Raw genomic sequence first — 17,301 nt, forward strand, 5'->3', positions numbered from 1 at the left:
TAGATTATGTTGGTAGGTGTGGAGGCGCGCGAGTCTGGATACTTAAGTTCCACTGGAGGCTTTTATCCAACTGGGTTGCGAGGCATCAGCTTAAACTGTTAGAGAGAGTGTAATTTTAATATTTATATCCTTCAACATTATGTATTATCGACAATTTTGTGGGCGGTTAGTACGGATTATTTATTCAATTGGGACCAAAAAAATCAGTAGTTCGATTCTAACTCTCGACAGAACTCCATGATTGAAGTTGCTCTTCTTGTGATTGCTATTCCTCTTCTATCTGACTATGCATACTTATCACCCCCAAGTACGACAATTGGAAGCAATGAACAACGTGATATTGAGATCCATATAAATGAAATGAACTGAGCTGTTCATAAACAGTTCAAGCTCTGTTCTCGGGTTCATAGCTATTCTAGACAATATTGGGACTTGATTCGTATAGATTTGGAACTAAATTTATTTACAAGATTGGAATTTGTAAATACTAAATACTCAATTTAAAAAAAAAAAAAAATCCATAAATATTCTCTTAACACTTATTTCTTCTTTTTTTAAAAAAAAATAGAATGGCATAAATGTCCTTAAAAAGTATTCTCATATTTTATAATTAATTTTAAAAATATACCATAAATATTCTCTAACACTTTTTTTTCTTTTTCAAAAAATAGAATGACATAATTGCCCTTCAAAAGTAATCTCATATTTTATAATTACTTTAAAATTAGAGTTTAAATCACAAAATAGTGCTCTCTTCAATTGCGTCATTTGATAGCTTCATTGTCAAACACCCCTTCCAACTAACAAACAAAAAATAAATAAAAATAAAAAATAAAGAAAAAGGCTAAATGGTTATGGAAGAGTTAGTTGCGTATCTCAATGACAAAAATGTCCTCAACTATTTGTGGGGCCCACCAAATTAATCTGTTATTTTCCTACACTCCACTTTTATGTACGGACAGTGACGTCATAAATAGTTTGTTATAAAAAATCAAGTGGAGGATAAGAAATACTCATTCCTTCTCAAAATTGAAGCTGAGAAAACATTTTGTCTTTTCACTTTTCACTAGCGGTATAATTCTAGGGTTTATCTCATCTCTGAAAATCCCAATCATTTGCTTCAAGGTATTGAAATCTGTGTGTTCGATGATCTCTCTCCCTCTACATTATATATATATACACACACATATATATGGAATTGATGCTTCCTCTTTTAATACTCATTTTACTGTACTAGTGTCATATATGTACATAGCCATGCATATACTGTACTGAATCTCTTACATTTCTCTCTCTACACACACACAGCCCTTGCATTGTACCGATTGAAATTACTTTGTTGCAGAGTGTGATCTTTTGCTCTGATCTACTTCAATGGCGATGGATGATGATGCTTCGGTGAAGCGCGGCAACGGAAGGCTTCCGGAATTCGGCGCCATCTTCATGTCGAACAGGAGAACGATGGGGGAGTGCTTCGAGAGGAAGCTCTTTGGACTTCCATCTTCTTGCGCCGATGTCGTGAAGAAGGTCAGAGCTGGAATGCTCCTCTTCCTATTTGAGTACGAGGAGAGGGAGCTTCATGGAGTTTTTCAGGCGATTTCGGACGGTTCAATGAATATTGTGCCAAATGCTTATGCATCGTCGGGCAAATATTTCTCTGCTCAGGTATTTTTCAAGGATTCTTTGCGTTAATTTTTAGCTTATATTTTCATTTTGCTGTTCCATAGCATTGATTAGTATCTGAGTTCAAGTTTGTAAAGCAATTTAATGATGCTTTGGGTTAGATTTTACTCTGAATTTATTATTTAGTGTGATTTTTGTTCGATATAGTGTGATTCGTGTTATTTTCTGAAACTTATTGAAGCAGTTCCTCTGCTCAGGTCTGGTATTGAACAGCATTAATTAGTCTGAGACTTTTTTCTAGCTATATAATGATGCTTTAAAATGTGTTTCTGTCTCTTATTGAAGCAATTTAATACTTATTCTGAATTTATTTCGCTTTGGGCTCGAAAGGGTGTATTTCTATTCGATATAGTGTGATTTGTGTTATTTTCTGAAACTTAATAAACCAGTTCTCTGCTCATCCATAGCATTAATTATGTAAAGAAACTTTTATGTTGCCTATTGTATTCATTTATTGTGAGTTTATGTGGTTATTATTGCTGTCTTGGGATGTAACTCTTACCCCTTATTAAAGCATTTTAATGCTTATTCTGGATTTGTTTTCATTCAGGTTCGATTCAGTGTAATTTGGAATTGTCGTCCTTTATATGAAAATGAATTCCGTGATGCCATCAGAGATAACTACTATGCACCGAACAAGTTCAATTTCGGTCTGTCTAAGGATCAGGTCCTCTCTTTCCTTCATCTTCTTGTTTTTTGCCCCAAAAATTGCATTTATCATTTTGTTCAAGGATTCATATTCTCGGTTGCCCAGTTTAAATGTTCAGTTTGACATAAACACAGTATGCCAGAGCAGGGTATTTATCAGTTCATTTGTGCTCTTGGGAAAGAAAATTTGGGTGAATATGGCAAAATAGCCTTAGTCCTGGGTGACACTATAGCTTTGACCTGATGAACGTCTGTTATGGGTTACTGCAACTATGAATGAAATGAACTGTATAAATGTGTAGCGAAGGGAAGTGATTCTCTTCTAAAAAATTGCCATCTGAGCATTTATTGGATGACACACTAATAGATGCTCAAGTGACAATTTCAAGAGGAGAGGATCCCAGCCCAAAAAGAGATATGAATATTGCAAAATAGCCTTACTTGGTGACACAGTAGTTATGACCTATGGAAGTCTGTTGTTGGTAGCTGCAATTGTTAAATGAATTGAACTACATAAATGTGTACGACTTGAAAAAGCAAGTAAGCAACCCTTTATGAGCTTGAATGTGGATGTGATAGAAGAAGCTAGAAAATACTGCTGTTTCCAACACCATTTTATCTTTTTAAGCATGCAGGTTTACAGGCTACTATGGTTGTTTGTTTGTAGAAAGGTTAGAGTTCAGAAATTTATAGGGGAAAAGAAAGTCAAGAGAAGGCATCACGAGTCTTCAGATGAAGTAAATTCCTTGGTTGAATCTGGGAAGCTTGGTCTAGGAAATGATAGACCCATGGTTGGAAATCTGCCTAGGTTATCATCCATAGTTGTCTGCTCACGGGACGCAGATTTTCGGCATCCAATAATGCTTAGAACCAACAGTGAAGTTTCTGATCTATCAGTTCCATTGCAAAGAAAACAGGAGCATGCTGATTTTTCTTCTTCTAGTTCTTCATCAATTCTTGGAGATTTCATACCATTGTCTTCCCCTGAAGATTCTGACCCCACAGAGATGAGGAATTCTTCCGAAGTGGATGAGGATTTGGAAAGCAACCAAATAGAATCCTCTATGTCTTATTGTCATGAAGACTCTTCTTTCTCTGAATCTGACATTGATGCCTCTCATTTTGGACACACGGCTTTAAATCATCCATCCGTTGCATTCTGGTCAGATAGAGGTCCGTATGATGGAAATTATCAGAGCAATCCAGTCCATCAGAGTGACAACCATCCTTGTGTCAAGGGTCTGTATTCTGATACACCAAAACAAAGAACTAGTGTCTTTTCTCGTCTGAATTTAGTTTCAGAAGCTGCTCCACGAGAAAATGAAGACACTTCCAAATTGGAAAATTCTCGTTTGAATTTGGTTTCAGAAGCTGCTGCACTAGAAAATGATGCCACTTCCAAATTGGAAAATTCGGTGCATGAAATTATGAAAAAGTTGCAGCAGAGACACGACAACTGGACGAAGACAAGGAAAGCTAAATACAGTTCACGGGAAAAGGAAGGTAATGCTCAAAACAAGAGAGGTAGTGTATTCTCTCGCTTGGATTTTGCATCAAAAGGCACTGTGCAAGACAAGGAATTCAATGCCAAGGCGAATCAGTCAAGGCACAATATCAAAAAAGATCTTCGATGGAAGAAGAAAAGTAGAGGACGTGAAGTGTTTATCAGAAATAATGATGATGGTAAGAGTTTGAGCGTGACTGTTCAGTTGGAGATGATTGAAGGTGCATCTCAAGCTGAAAAGCATCCTAAGGATACATGGAGCAGGGGAAGAATGGAAGAAGAAATTCCACTTCTGAATTTGAAGCGCAAAGGTGAAATGTTGAAGATGCAATGCAAAACTGAGGGAAAAGACTGTATAGATGGGATGGGTGTGTGCTTGTCTGAAGAACAGCTCAAGAAAAGAAAATTGGTCAAACCAATATTTGGAAACAAGTCATCTGATGCACAAACCAAAGTTTGTGATAGCTGCCTCAATGTGGAAACATCTCAGGAAAGCTCTGCTGGTAAAAAGAGCAGTGGAAGTTTTGAGGTCTCTACCAGAAATGAAAGCGTTGATGACAATGAAAATAGATTATCGGAAAAAGACAATGGAGAAGAGGGAAAGGGATTGATTGGTAAGGATGCAAAGTTGCAAGAGCAGGGAATTGCTGTAAACAGCAGCCTGCCTGTAGCAGCCACAGGATCATTGAAGACATATCAACGCCGTCGTGGCCTGTCTGCATCGCCCAGAATCAAGGATCCGGATCAGGAAATCACTGTGGGTGAAGAAAATGCAGAATGTCACATGACATTCATTTGCACTGGTGGAGGTGAAAAGCTCGAGGAGCAAATTATCGACCACCAAGTAGAAGTTTGTGCCTTTAATGCGAAAACAACAATGTCCAGTGCTGAAGGATTGGGTGATGATGAATATAAGGTGGAGTGATTCATTTTGTGGGGGGTTAAGCAAGGAAGAACATGAACCATGTGTGAAGGGAGTTGGAAAGTGGAGGCATCGTCCCGAATGATGGGAAAGGTAAAATTACATATCATAGAAAGAAAAGAAAAAAAAAAGTACATAGACTTAAATAGACACAAATGTTAGTTTCTTGTGAAAATCAATGGGAGGATAAAAGTGTTGGTAATTGAAGGATAGCATACTAGAATACTTACTTCTTGAACATCTGAAAATTGTAACTGTGTTCTCTGATGGTGGAAATTACATGAAATTCTTCTATCTTTTTGCTTTCACATATTTCATGTTTTAAGTAAAACCGCCGTTACGTGATTGGCATTGTTAACCATAGTAGAGTATTTTTAATTTTAATTGAAGTTCTCTGGCTTTTTTAAATGTACATTTGAAATGGCTCATTGTTCAAGAGATTCACTGTTTTTTCTGCATTTAGTGTGGGGAAAGCCTTGAACAAAGTTTTCATTGAATCAGATTCCTTTTTATTTTATTTCTATTCCAGATCATGTACAGGATTAGTACTTGGTAATGGCCTTTTTAGCCCTAGAATTTAGAAATCTAAACATCTATGTAATCAGAGCAATGCTAATATAGTAGAGTTGAAAGCTGAAACTGATCAAACATCAAGCATCAAATTCCCATTCGCGCATACAATTTTGAAATGCAGTTGGCTGTCATTGATTTACATCATTCCTTAGTCCATTTTTATTGATATATATGTTCAAAAAGTTACTGCATTGCAGCTTATACATCCATGGAGGAGAGGTCGATCCCATCATAATATATAGAAGAAGAATTTCAAATACTTAAATGTCTATTCAAAACCCTAAAGCTCCAAAATCCAAATGGGTTCCACCAAATAAGATCTATAACTAGTTATACAGCTCACCATGAATAGAAAATTGCTATAGAGACCAAGACTAGCCTATTTCCCTTTTTTTTTTTTTTTTTTCAGAAATGCATTGTGGTTTTCCTGACTTCAAAAGACGTACTGATCTTCAGTAATCAGTAGTACATAAAATGGCACCCATCGTTACCTGCAGAGAGTCCATATATTAGCAAGATAGAGTGGGAAATGATGCATTTGTGTGTGTGTGTGTGTGTGTGTGTGTGTGTGTGAGGACATAGTATTACTACTATCATAATTCAGTTGTGAGGAACTCACTGGGGTCCACAGAGACTAGTATTGCTGCACCTCCAAAGTCACACGTGCCTCCAGCCACCTTGGTTCTCTGCCAGTAACTGTTGAAAGCATATGAAGCATGTGCAAGCACTGTGTTGGGCTCAAAGCATGATCCACTGGGCTGTATTGAATCACAATCTGCACCAGACCCACAAGCGTAGTTCATGGCTTCTTGAATAATCGGGTCAGGCACTGCGGGCTTAGCGACGCACCAGAGAGTAATTTTTGGGCCAGTGTGGGGAGGTGGTGGCCCCCTGGGTGGTGGGTACACCACAGGAGGCTGGAAAACCGGTGGGCTAGGAGCAAACCCAAAAGGGGATGGTACCGTAGAGGGTGGGCTTGGACCAAACCCTGCCGGGGATGGAACGCTGGAGGATGGGCTTGGAACAGAACTTGGAGGGCTAGGCTCATAAGAAGGTGGGCTCAGAACAGGGCTCGGCTCATAAGAAGGTGGGCTCAGTACAGGTTCAGTTGGACTTGGAACATAGATAAGAGGACTAGGTACATTTTCTGGTGGACTTGGGACCAAACTAGGTGGGCCGGGAACACTTTCCGGTGGATTCGGGGATGGAACATATTCTGTTGGGCTAGGGACTGTGACGATTGGGCTTGGAGGTGGGCTTAGAATAGGAATTGTTGGTGATGGGTTGTATCCACCACCTGGGGTTGGAATGGTTGTAGGAGGAGGTTGTGGGGTAGATGGTGGATATAAACAAAATGGAGGGGTATTTTCGGGCAAGGGAATTGGTGCAAGTGATTCATAGGGTGGTAGAGAGAGTGGTGAATTCACACTATAAGGTACAGTGTCTTTGGAATCCAATTGTGTGGCCACCATACTCATGACATCCATTTTCTTTGTGGATTTGATGATTGAGCTTCTTGGATGAATGGGATCTTTGAGTAGTTGCATTGATCTTCTTCCATCTGCTCAGTATAGAATAGTGTCAAATTAAATCATCATGCATATTGCACAACTTGGAATTAGAATGTCAATGACAATATATATATATATATGCGCGCGCGCGGGCGTGTGCGTGTGTGCGCGCGTGTGGGGCGTGCACACGCTATAGTCATAGAGAATTTTTAAATTATAAATAGTGCGGTTTGAATTCCAAATTTGGGTTGGTCATCCCAATTGGGTATCTGGTCAGTTCCTCTGGAGTACAACACGTACTCTATTGCAATGGACGGCTGAAATCAATTCACATAGTAGCGTGTGAATTGATCTCAACTATCTATAGCAGTCAAATGATTCTAACTCATAACTATGGACATGACTATGAAGGTTTATAGCGACTATGAAGTGATATGAAGTGATTGTGTGTCGTAAAATTCTGCTTGATTCCATGACTTGAAATACAAAGAAAGCGTACTTACCACATTGAGGGAAGGAAATAGTTGCAACACATAAGTAGAGGCCTAAAATGCACAATCTCTTGTGAACTCTGCTCGTCTCCATCACCTTCAGACCTAAAACTTCAAGCAAATTAAAGCTCTTTCTGCAACACCACCACCACACTACTCAGAGGCTAGTGGGTGACATGAGGAGGTTTATATAGGCACAGCTAAGACTGGACATGTATAGAATGATAGAGAAGAAGTAGACAAGAGCAATGAAAATAAGAAGATTGGCCAAAAAGATGATTCTTTAGCAACTCACTTTAGAGTGTGGCATTGCATAGAGATGTGCAAGTGAAGAAACGTAAAAGGTGTAAGAGAGATTGTGTATTTTATGGAAGTAGTTGTACACTGCCTCGTATATGTTTCATCTTCTTTTCCTGTTCTTGTATTTGGCATATATGCTTGCTTCACACTGGAAAAAACCGAAAAGTGGAGTTTTTTAGCCCTTTTCTTTTGCTTCCTTTCTACTCAAAGCTCTCTGCATACAAGTATATACAGGGTCACTTTGCCAGCACCTCCATTCCTTGTGCAAGGAGTCTCTCTCTCTATATATATAATGTACTCTATTTACTACTTGCACAATCTTCACACATACACTCAACATCAGAAAATGTAAAAACAAATAAATAACTCAATTTACACAATCTGTAAACCACTAATGGAAAATGTTATAGTAATAACCCCAAAACAAGAAAGACCACCGATAATTGTAAAACAACTGTAGAAGTGGCACAAGAAACATATAAACACGGGTATCGGGTTCATTCACCGTACCGTGGAATTCCCTTTCAGGAATTATAACTTTTAACACAAAACAAATAACCACAGTCTAGTATCGTCGTGATCTGATTGTCATACTCCAAACCTTACTGGATATTTAGGCCACCAGATCTACTTTCATCAGCAACTGCTGGCCTCGCAACAAGTGGAATAGTTCCCCAAGACCTCCGTTGGCAACACAACCACCTTCCAGCTATATGAGAAAGCGGAACTTTAGCTCATTTATATGTAAAATGAAAAACAATAAGAAATATTCGGTGATAAACTTGGTCTTAGCAAGCCATAACCAAATGGTGACAATGGAAAAGAGAACATAATCTTAACCCCCTGCAATATATATCTATAGATTTATTTATTTATATCTCAAATTTGAGTCGTCATAAGCCATCAATGTAATAAAGTGTTTTAGACGTTTCTGATTGATAATTGAGAATTTATTGAGAATCTGAGAGCCTTCTTCCCTGATATCTTTCTTTCTGCTTCTCTCTCTCTCTCTCTCTCTCTCTCTCTCTCTCTCTCTCTTCCTGCTCTGCTCTTCTCTTCTTTCTAACTTTCTCTCTTCTGATCCTAAATCAGTGATCAGACTTGTATAAGCTGAGTTGTTAACCTACAAGCTCTAGCATAATAAAAGCCTATGATATTCTCTCAAAAAGAGTTTACCTTCCAGTATGCTAGTAATGCCTGTGTTAACGCTACCAAATTCATACTGCCAGCAACAAATCTGATACCGATACCAGTTCTGCCTGTGAGGGAGATGCTACATCCATATATACTCTATAATTCATCTTATAGAGGCACCACAGAAAATTTATAATGCAACTATTATCATTCCCTCCTAGTATTTGAATCCCATGCCCTACATAAGTAAAAATAATCCTTAATGGTTAATAGTGCCTTTCGTGTCACATGAAAATGAAATAAATTAAGGTTGTTTCTAGAATTAAAATAAAACTACCAGTAAGCCTTTGGCTCAAGTGGTATCACTTTCTCCTCCCACATAGGAGGTTGAGGTTCAAATCCTTACAGTGGTAATAATTGGTGTTTGTTACCCACCAAAATAGAATAATAAATAACTCAATCAACTCTCACACATCCTTGTCAAGCTTGTCTAGAGATTAAAACAATAACATACTAGGCATACAGAATAACAAGTTTACTTCAAACAATGTCAATAAAATTCAATAAGCTTACTCTAGTAGACTTCACTACAGAAAAAGTATAGTGACGTTAAATCCTCTAATTTTCAACATTAATATCAAGATGATCCACATCTTCCTGATAACCGCATCCACCTCCATGACAGTCTCATATATTTGTAGCCTTGTATAAGGTAGATTTTTGTACAATGCTACAACCATATTCCGACTACACCCACTTGCATGAAGTGGATTGTCATATCCATTCTGATCATGTTTGTCATATATATATATATTATAGCAAAGAGCATTAGAGTTTATAATTAGAATAACAAATAAAGAAAAGATGGGCATTATGTCAGTAAGAAATAAAAACTAATTAAGGGATTATAAAATATACATCTAAACCACAGCCCTCCCCCCACACGCGTGCGCGCACACACAAAAGGAAAAAAAAAAAGGAAATGGACTTTGTGAACAAATTCACAATTCTTTTGGGGAAACAAAACTTTTATGAAATCAAAATCCCCCTTCTAAAGGCTTTCAAGTCTTCCCAAACTCTACATTAGTTTCAGCACAAATTCCAATCAAAAAAGAGTTTTACAAAATGGCAAAAAATAAAAAAAAATTGTCTTCTATACAATCTGAAGAAAAGAAAAAGAAAATTTGAAAGGAAGAAAAAAAAAAAAAGGCAACAATGATCCATGTAATTATTAGTACAAAGTGAAAGGTCTTTTACCAGTGTATACCCACTTATAATATTGTTGAAGAATCAAATATTTATCTGACCATTTGATCCAAAAAGATTTTTCACCAATGAGCTTGTTTGAATTCTCTATTATAGGGGACACACATTGTTCCTTGTTTGACGAAGGAGGGGAACCTCTTTGATTCAGATAGCTTGTGGTACTAGCTCATCTGGACAATTTAATATAGGCAACGTGTTCTATCACTGTATTTGATTTCAAAACAATGAAAATTAAGTCTCTAATTGGAAGTACTATTTTTTCTTATTGTAAATGATGTCACTTTGCCTTTGGTTCAATAATTGACAAAAAATAAAGCTTCATATCATTTTTAAAGCCTTATACTCCATAAAGACATGGTAAAGAAAAGGTTATGTATGAAGGGCATAGTTTCCTTACTGTAGAAATCAGTTTACGTCCAAGAAAGCTGTAGTTGATAAGAGTCATATAATCTAGCATTTTACCCTTACTCTTTTCAACAGTCAATTAGTGCCAAAATTCAGAACTCACCGATGGTGAAGGATTCATACACCATTCAGCTCCTCTTCATCTTTCCAAGGGGATTGGCTTTCTCGCTCAAAGAAGAATTTGTATCAGACTCACAGTTGCTGAAATGGTTATCCAAGCACATTTTCACCATGAAGCATGGCTGGATTTGAGTGTTCTACATAGAAGAAATAAATTGATCATTCTTATAAGAGAATAAATAGATTCTCATCCATTGTAGAGAAAATATAGCCCCAGTAAAGGGAGGCCGATATATCACTAATCATTCACAAAAGGTCTAGGGTAAGTTGATGACTTTGGAGAAACTATTAACAGAGGCATCAGTGGAATGCTAATTCTCATTCTGTAAGATTTTCACAAGTTGCTTACATATAAATTATACAGTAAAACTAAGAAGAAAGTGGAGAAATTAGGGACACTGCTTGTCTCCTCCTCAACAGCCAACAGCAACCCCCCCTATCTCAGCAGTGCTGTGTCCCACTTGTCTACGGTCCAACTAGTCTTCTCTCCCTCTGGTCAATGATCTACCAAAGACAACAAGAATGATGGTTAATCCTGTATAATCTTAGTTCATTTATGCGTCAGTCGCATAGCCTAATTAATACACAACGTTCAGATGACAATAGGTAATTAATTCCAAATCCAAAAAAATTTATAACTGGAATTTAAAGGAGGTAAGAGACAAAAAGTAACAAAAATGACGGGTTTTCTCTTCTTTTTTTCCCTGGTCTTATTATATATGATATTTTGAGAGCAAAAGTGCATGACATACAGAATTCATAGAACATGACATGACTCTGACCCAAGAAAGTTTTTTTTTTTTTTTTTTTAGTTCAGTCACCATTAGCAATGGGATGTCTGGATGATGATGAAGTTATTTGTGAGACAAAAGATCTAGACACTTTGAAACCCTCAAGTATAAGTGGAATAGATTAAATTGTAGCATTCAATTTTCTTTTCTTTTTATGAAGGAAGATAATCAAGACTAACTTCTCAGATCAATAGAGCTATATTACATTTTATAGGACAAACTACACCAATTAACCACCTCCATCCCACTTTCTAATTAAAGTCACAATAGTATGAATCCCAAGATAGAAATGAAAATACTTCACCTCCTACTAAAAATGAACAGATTAGAATAACTAATGGTATATTAAAATCAATCAAATGATTTCTTAGTTTCATTAACTTGTTTTCCAGTATTTCCCCTAGAAAGTTTCTCATTTGCAGTAGCTTCCATGATAATACTTTCCCCCCTATCAAGTTCCCCATTTACAGTAGATCCAAGTACCACTTGCCAAAAAAAGAAAACTAGTTTACATTAAATGAGTGAAAAAAATGTGCAAATAATCCGGCACCCATTTCTCCACAGAGAAAAAAGGAGAGAGAGAGAGAGAGAGAGAGAATATGAAGTATAATTCAATGGCTTCTATAATTATTAATATTGCTGCTCAGAAAAACAGTGCTTTTTAACCGGGGAGAATTAGCAGATGCATAGAATTCAAAGAGCTATTCTTTTCTGAACACTTTCTCATGCAAAAGGTAAGGTCAAAGTTAGGGATCAGATAGAAGAAAACTCCATCAAATAAATTAAGTGTAGAAGGATATAAGTTCCAAATAACTCAAATTTTCACTTGGAGATAAATGTCTTGAGACTTGAAACATATTATTTTACACATCTTAATCCAAATTACATGTCATATTAATTTAATGGAAAAAAAATGACAAAATAGCAACATTTGAAAAAAAGAAGAAGTTACAATTCCACTTTCATAACACAATACATGTACCTAATCTCAGACATTGTTGGTAGTCCATTGCCTCCCAGTAACGAGTGGTTTAGGAGGGGATAGAGATCTAATTTCAGGTGCAGAACTAGGAAAAAGTGTGTTGAGCTTGTGCATGAGAATGTCAGCCCTTGATGGAATCTCATTCAAAAGGAATTGCTGGACAATTGGTTTCTTAAACCACTCCAAAACAGAATCACCTGGGGCTCTCAGAACCACCTTACTAACCTCAAATGGTGAATCTACTGAGCATAACATTTGTGCAATCACAATTTTTAATGTAGGTCCAGTGACCAATTTGATCCGTCTTGGGACAACACCATAGTACAACATTCGCTTCCTAAACCTATGGAGGGTGTGAACTACTGCTATAAGAGCTGCACCAACTGACAAATTTCTGACATCAAGGGACCATGCAATATGCTGATCAAACACTATTGCTTTTGGGAAAAGCTTATTCTCATAGGAGACTTTCCACACACAACGAGCTCGGTTTATCTGCCCCATAAGAACAAGGTAGTTAAGGAGAACATTGACGAAGTACCTGGCAGGTCCCTCTTCCAATTCATAATCAATACCCTGGAAAAATTCCCTCACAAATGATAATACTGGTTTTTTTCTCTGCTCTGGGCCCATGAAGAGTCCGCACATGAAAATGTGTGCTTTATGTTTTGTAGCGCTTAGGATAGACATCAAATGCCTCTCATTATTCTCTTCTTGGCATCTTACAAGATGGGCTAAAATTGATGTATAAAGTATGAGATCCACCTTTGCAGCAGAGTTTACATAAGTTTCAAGGAGAGGCTTAGCTGACTCAAACAAACCATTCTTCATGCATGATTCAAAGAGCTGCCTGATTATGAAATTATTCGTTCTAACACCAGATGAACCCATGAAACGTAGCCACCTCAAAGCAAGATCCACTGAACCATCCTTGATATAAACCATTAAAACATCACTAGCACTCACATCAACTGAATATCCCATGGCCTTCATTTCAAGTAAGATTTTTGCAGCAACATCCACAAGCTTCTTATTTGCTAAAAGTATCAGAAGGGAGGTATAAGTACTTAGTCCCGGTCTCAGACCTGCATTCGTCATTGAGTTGTACAGCTTCATGGCAGCATCTATTTGACCAGAAGCAGCATGCATTTCCAAGAGACAGGCGTAGGTAGATGGGGTGGGTAGAAAACCAGCCTTCTCCATATCTGAAAATACAGACATTGCAATCTCAAGCTTCCCTGATTTTGCATGCGACTCGACAATCATTGTGTACAGCCCATAGTTAGGCCTATAACCTGCTTTCTTCATCTCAGCCCAGAGCCTAAGAGCCGTATCTAGCTTCCCAGCCTTCACAAATGACTCAATCAGAGACACAAATATGGTTGCAGATGGTCTCAGCCCAAAACCTTGCATTTCCATATACACCTTCATGGACGTGTCCAACCTCCCAGCTTTCCCCATTGAATCAACAAGTGATGCAAAAACGGCAAAACTCGGTCGAAAATTCCTTCCTTTCATTTCCTGAAATAGCTTGAATGCAGCATCAAGACGGCCTGATTTCGCTAGGGTTGGTATCATCAACTCATAGGTAGATCCATCCAATGAACTCCCGGACTCTTCCATGTTCTCATATATTTCAAACGCCTTATAAGGCAAACCCTTGTTTAGAAACAATGTTATGAGAGAATTATACGTCTGGGTATCAATCTTAGAACCCGAATTCTGAATCTTCTTGAAACAATGGAATGACACCTCCAATTTCTCAGCTTTTGCTAAATATTGAATGACCCTATTGTATGCATTAAATGAAGACATCCCATCAGTACTAGATTCACTAATCATCTCATCGAACATAGATTGAATCCCATCAAAATCTCTATTCTGGTTCAACCTATCAAACAATGTCAGATAACACTCATCATTAGCCAAATACCAAGACTGCCTCTTTGCCCATCGAAACAAACTCGATGAAGCATCGCTATCTCCAATAACCTTCAAGGCCTGAGTAATGTGTGTCATGGTTGGCACAAATTGGAGTCTGTCCAATTGGGTCTCCATTTGAGGCCCCCATTTCCACCTCTTCACAATCTCAACGATCTTTGCAACCGCTGAAGCATTCAAAAGTGGCTTCTTTACCCCACCCACCATCACATGGTCATCAAGCCCAGGCGCAACTGATCTTATACCCTTACCAGTATATATAACAGTACCCGATTCGTCCAGGTACTCTATTTCTTCAGTCCACTCACTGGAATTTTCAGTGCTCTTCCCAGAACAGTAACTTCGAACAAAATTAGGGCTCTTTGTCACTGACAAACACCTAATTATTGGAAAACTATAATTGAAACCTTCCACAAAGGTTAATAATCTGAACCCATTGCAACAGTCATTCAATGGTTCTGTAGCTGAACCAGATGAAGGGTTTTTTCTAACTAGATGAATACTGTTGAACATATACATAGTATGTTTGAGATTTCTAGGGCACAGAAGATTACGGCGAATCATTGTTGGACCAGAACTCGAACACAAATATCAAAAGAATTTCATGATAATCGATATAGGATATGTGTTTTACAGTATTATAGGGATTGAATGAATTCTTACCAGAAGAAGAATTTATACTTGCAGTATTCTTCCCTTTCACTGGAGCACGACAAACCCTAGCTTGCTGATGGTTCCCATTACTGTTATGGGACTGAGCAGCTAAAGCCTTGAAACGGGTCGGATCCATTTGCCATATATTGCCTACTTGGCTACTTGGGCCGAATGGGCCAAGGTAGTATTTTTGTTGTTTACCACTCCTACTATGTACAAGGCTCCGCGTAACACATTTGATGAACACCGACGACGATGATGATAATAATAATAATAACCCAATTGGGGATTAAAAATATATATGCATGCATTTTATATATATGTTAGGAAACTAGTAATATATCTCTAAATTCTAATTAATAAATGGAGTGAAGTAAGGTCGGAATTGATTGTTACTCTTATATATTTAGAAGTTCATGACACTTTATAGTTTCTTTATTAATTTTTAATTGAGTATATGTATTTATATATATATATATGAAGATAATCTCTTGTTACTGAATAAGAAGTTCATGACAACCATGCATGGATGATTATTGGACATTGAATTTTTAGTTCATAAAAAGGGTAACGATTATGATATTTTAAGAATGAATTATGAACCTAATTGTGGCCTACATAATTTTAGACCATTTGTGATGTGTCATAATTACTCAATAAATTAAAATAGTTGAGAGGACGTAGTTTTAAAAATAATAGGAAAAACTTCAATTTGATTGAGTTAAATAAAATAATTACAAAAACATCAACAATTATTATTAAGGGCCAAAATACCATCAAGCTCTTATTTCAATTTACCTAAATATCCTTCTTAAGATAATATAATTTGAAAATAATGCCTCTTTAGTTGCTATTTCCTTCTGCAATAAAATTGTTTAATTATCAACAATATATATATATCAAACAAAGTTGTCCCAAATAATCTGTTCAAAGTGATTTTATGTATAATCTATTCTAAGACCAAATTCACAAGATTTTATATATATATATATATATATATATATATATATAAACTTGCCAAAAGAAACCTAAACTATTTTGCTAAGAACACAAGAGGAACGTAACGCTGAAATCATTCCCTTGCAGCTCTTCTCAGTGTTGGAGAAAAATATTCCAGTTTCTACGAAAGAAGAGAGCAATGGATATTTTTTTTAACAATTTCTTAACCGAATACTCGTTTGATCTTAACAAGTTCTTAACAATCTAATTTTATAAGAGACTCCTTAATCACTCGTTTGGTTATTATGAATTGACCAAAATAATTGTTGCAATGGATTTGGTTTTTTTTTTTAAAATTTTATATATATATAGATTTTTTTCTCTCATGCACAACGCTATTTTGCACAGACTATTATGCTACCTTTCCCCTGGGTGAAGTTGGGGTAATCCTCTAATTTATTGATTTTCTATTTGGGTAATTTTTTTCACTGGACAGATTAGCATGAGACTGGGCAAATCCTAAAAACGTTTTGGGTATACCTTCAGCTAGTCTCTATTATCCTGACACAAGAAGTCCTACCAAGCAATACTTGAAATGACAATTCATAAAATAAAATAAAATAAAAAACACTTGAAATGACAACCCATAAAAAAAAAACACCAATACTGAGATTGGCAGGACAAAGCAAGGCTCCTAATTTTTTTGGTGTTTTGGAATTATGTGATACTATGAAGGATATTTTGGTATTTTGAAATGAGGATATTTTGGACCTTAAAAATAATTCTTGATGCATTTGTAATTATTTTTTAAAATTCAATCAAATTGAGAAGTAAACTTTTAAAATAGATTATTTTATTTATTTATTTATTTAAGACTCCTAACTTTACCTATGTGTAGTTTTCACAATAATAATATCTACTTATGATGTATATGAGTCTATTAAGGTAAAATACAAAAAATCAGTAATAACTAAAATGAAGATAATTAGAACGTATTTTACTCAGTTAAACAGGAAAGAAAAATAAGAGAAAAAATGTACATATTTTAAACCATGTATATAGGTCAGAAAAATAAGAGGTATATAGGTCAGAAAAATAAGAGAAAAAATTTGGTAAAAAGTGGTGCAAGTTTGAAAAATTAAATGGCTAATTAAAAATAAAATTTTAGATTTTTATTTATTTATTTATTTATTTTTTTAACAGTACTTTTGCTATAGTGCGGAAACAACCAAGAGTATCATTTTTATGTTTTCGATTTTGGCCTTTTTTTCGGAAGCGCTGCAATACTATTCAAATGACAGCAAACGTTACCAAACATGTTTTGTGCTTTTGTTTCGCATAGTACACTATCAAAAGCGAAGTAAAAACAGTTGTTAAACGACCCTTAGCATGGGGAGAGCCAAATACAACTTATGAGCACTTTGAATACATAAAGAT

General features: G+C 36.4%; 3 protein-coding genes across 5 annotated transcripts; 1 reads left to right on the plus strand and 2 right to left on the minus strand.

Annotated features, from left to right (window-relative positions):
* Positions 1-1,128: 1,128 nt before the first annotated feature.
* On the plus strand, positions 1,129-5,102 carry LOC132312373 (uncharacterized). Its single transcript, XM_059810715.1, has 3 exons — positions 1,129-1,665; positions 2,234-2,350; positions 2,967-5,102. Exons 1-3 carry the CDS (start codon positions 1,375-1,377, stop codon positions 4,758-4,760), a joined length of 2,202 nt encoding a protein of 733 aa, XP_059666698.1. The 5' UTR covers positions 1,129-1,374; the 3' UTR covers positions 4,761-5,102.
* An 821-nt stretch (positions 5,103-5,923) lies between these two features.
* On the minus strand, positions 5,924-6,817 carry LOC132314444 (classical arabinogalactan protein 9-like). Its single transcript, XM_059813307.1, has one exon. It carries the CDS (start codon positions 6,815-6,817, stop codon positions 5,924-5,926), a length of 894 nt encoding a protein of 297 aa, XP_059669290.1.
* A 1,178-nt stretch (positions 6,818-7,995) lies between these two features.
* LOC132312372 (pentatricopeptide repeat-containing protein At1g79490, mitochondrial) lies at positions 7,996-15,056 on the minus strand. Of its 3 annotated transcripts, XR_009483252.1 has the most exons (5): positions 12,331-15,056; positions 10,907-11,061; positions 10,541-10,694; positions 8,809-9,004; positions 7,996-8,341 (listed from the first exon to the last, which is right to left on the minus strand). XR_009483252.1 is itself a non-coding variant. In XM_059810714.1 (2 exons), the coding sequence occupies exon 1, from the start codon at positions 14,833-14,835 to the stop codon at positions 12,337-12,339; it is 2,499 nt and encodes an 832-aa protein (XP_059666697.1). In that variant the 5' UTR covers positions 14,836-15,056; the 3' UTR covers positions 10,724-11,061; positions 12,331-12,336. The 3 variants fall into 3 exon arrangements, 1 of the variants encoding a protein (XP_059666697.1); XR_009483251.1 differs by lacking the exon at positions 8,809-9,004; XM_059810714.1 differs by lacking the exons at positions 7,996-8,341; positions 8,809-9,004; positions 10,541-10,694 and having other exon boundaries at positions 10,724-11,061.
* Positions 15,057-17,301: the final 2,245 nt, after the last annotated feature.

The sequence above is a fragment of the Cornus florida genome, unplaced genomic scaffold (genome assembly GCF_030987335.1).
Source record: "Cornus florida cultivar Cherokee Brave unplaced genomic scaffold, ASM3098733v1 CherokeeBrave_3.0.0_Hap2_Chr06, whole genome shotgun sequence".
NCBI lineage: Eukaryota > Viridiplantae > Streptophyta > Magnoliopsida > Cornales > Cornaceae > Cornus > Cornus florida.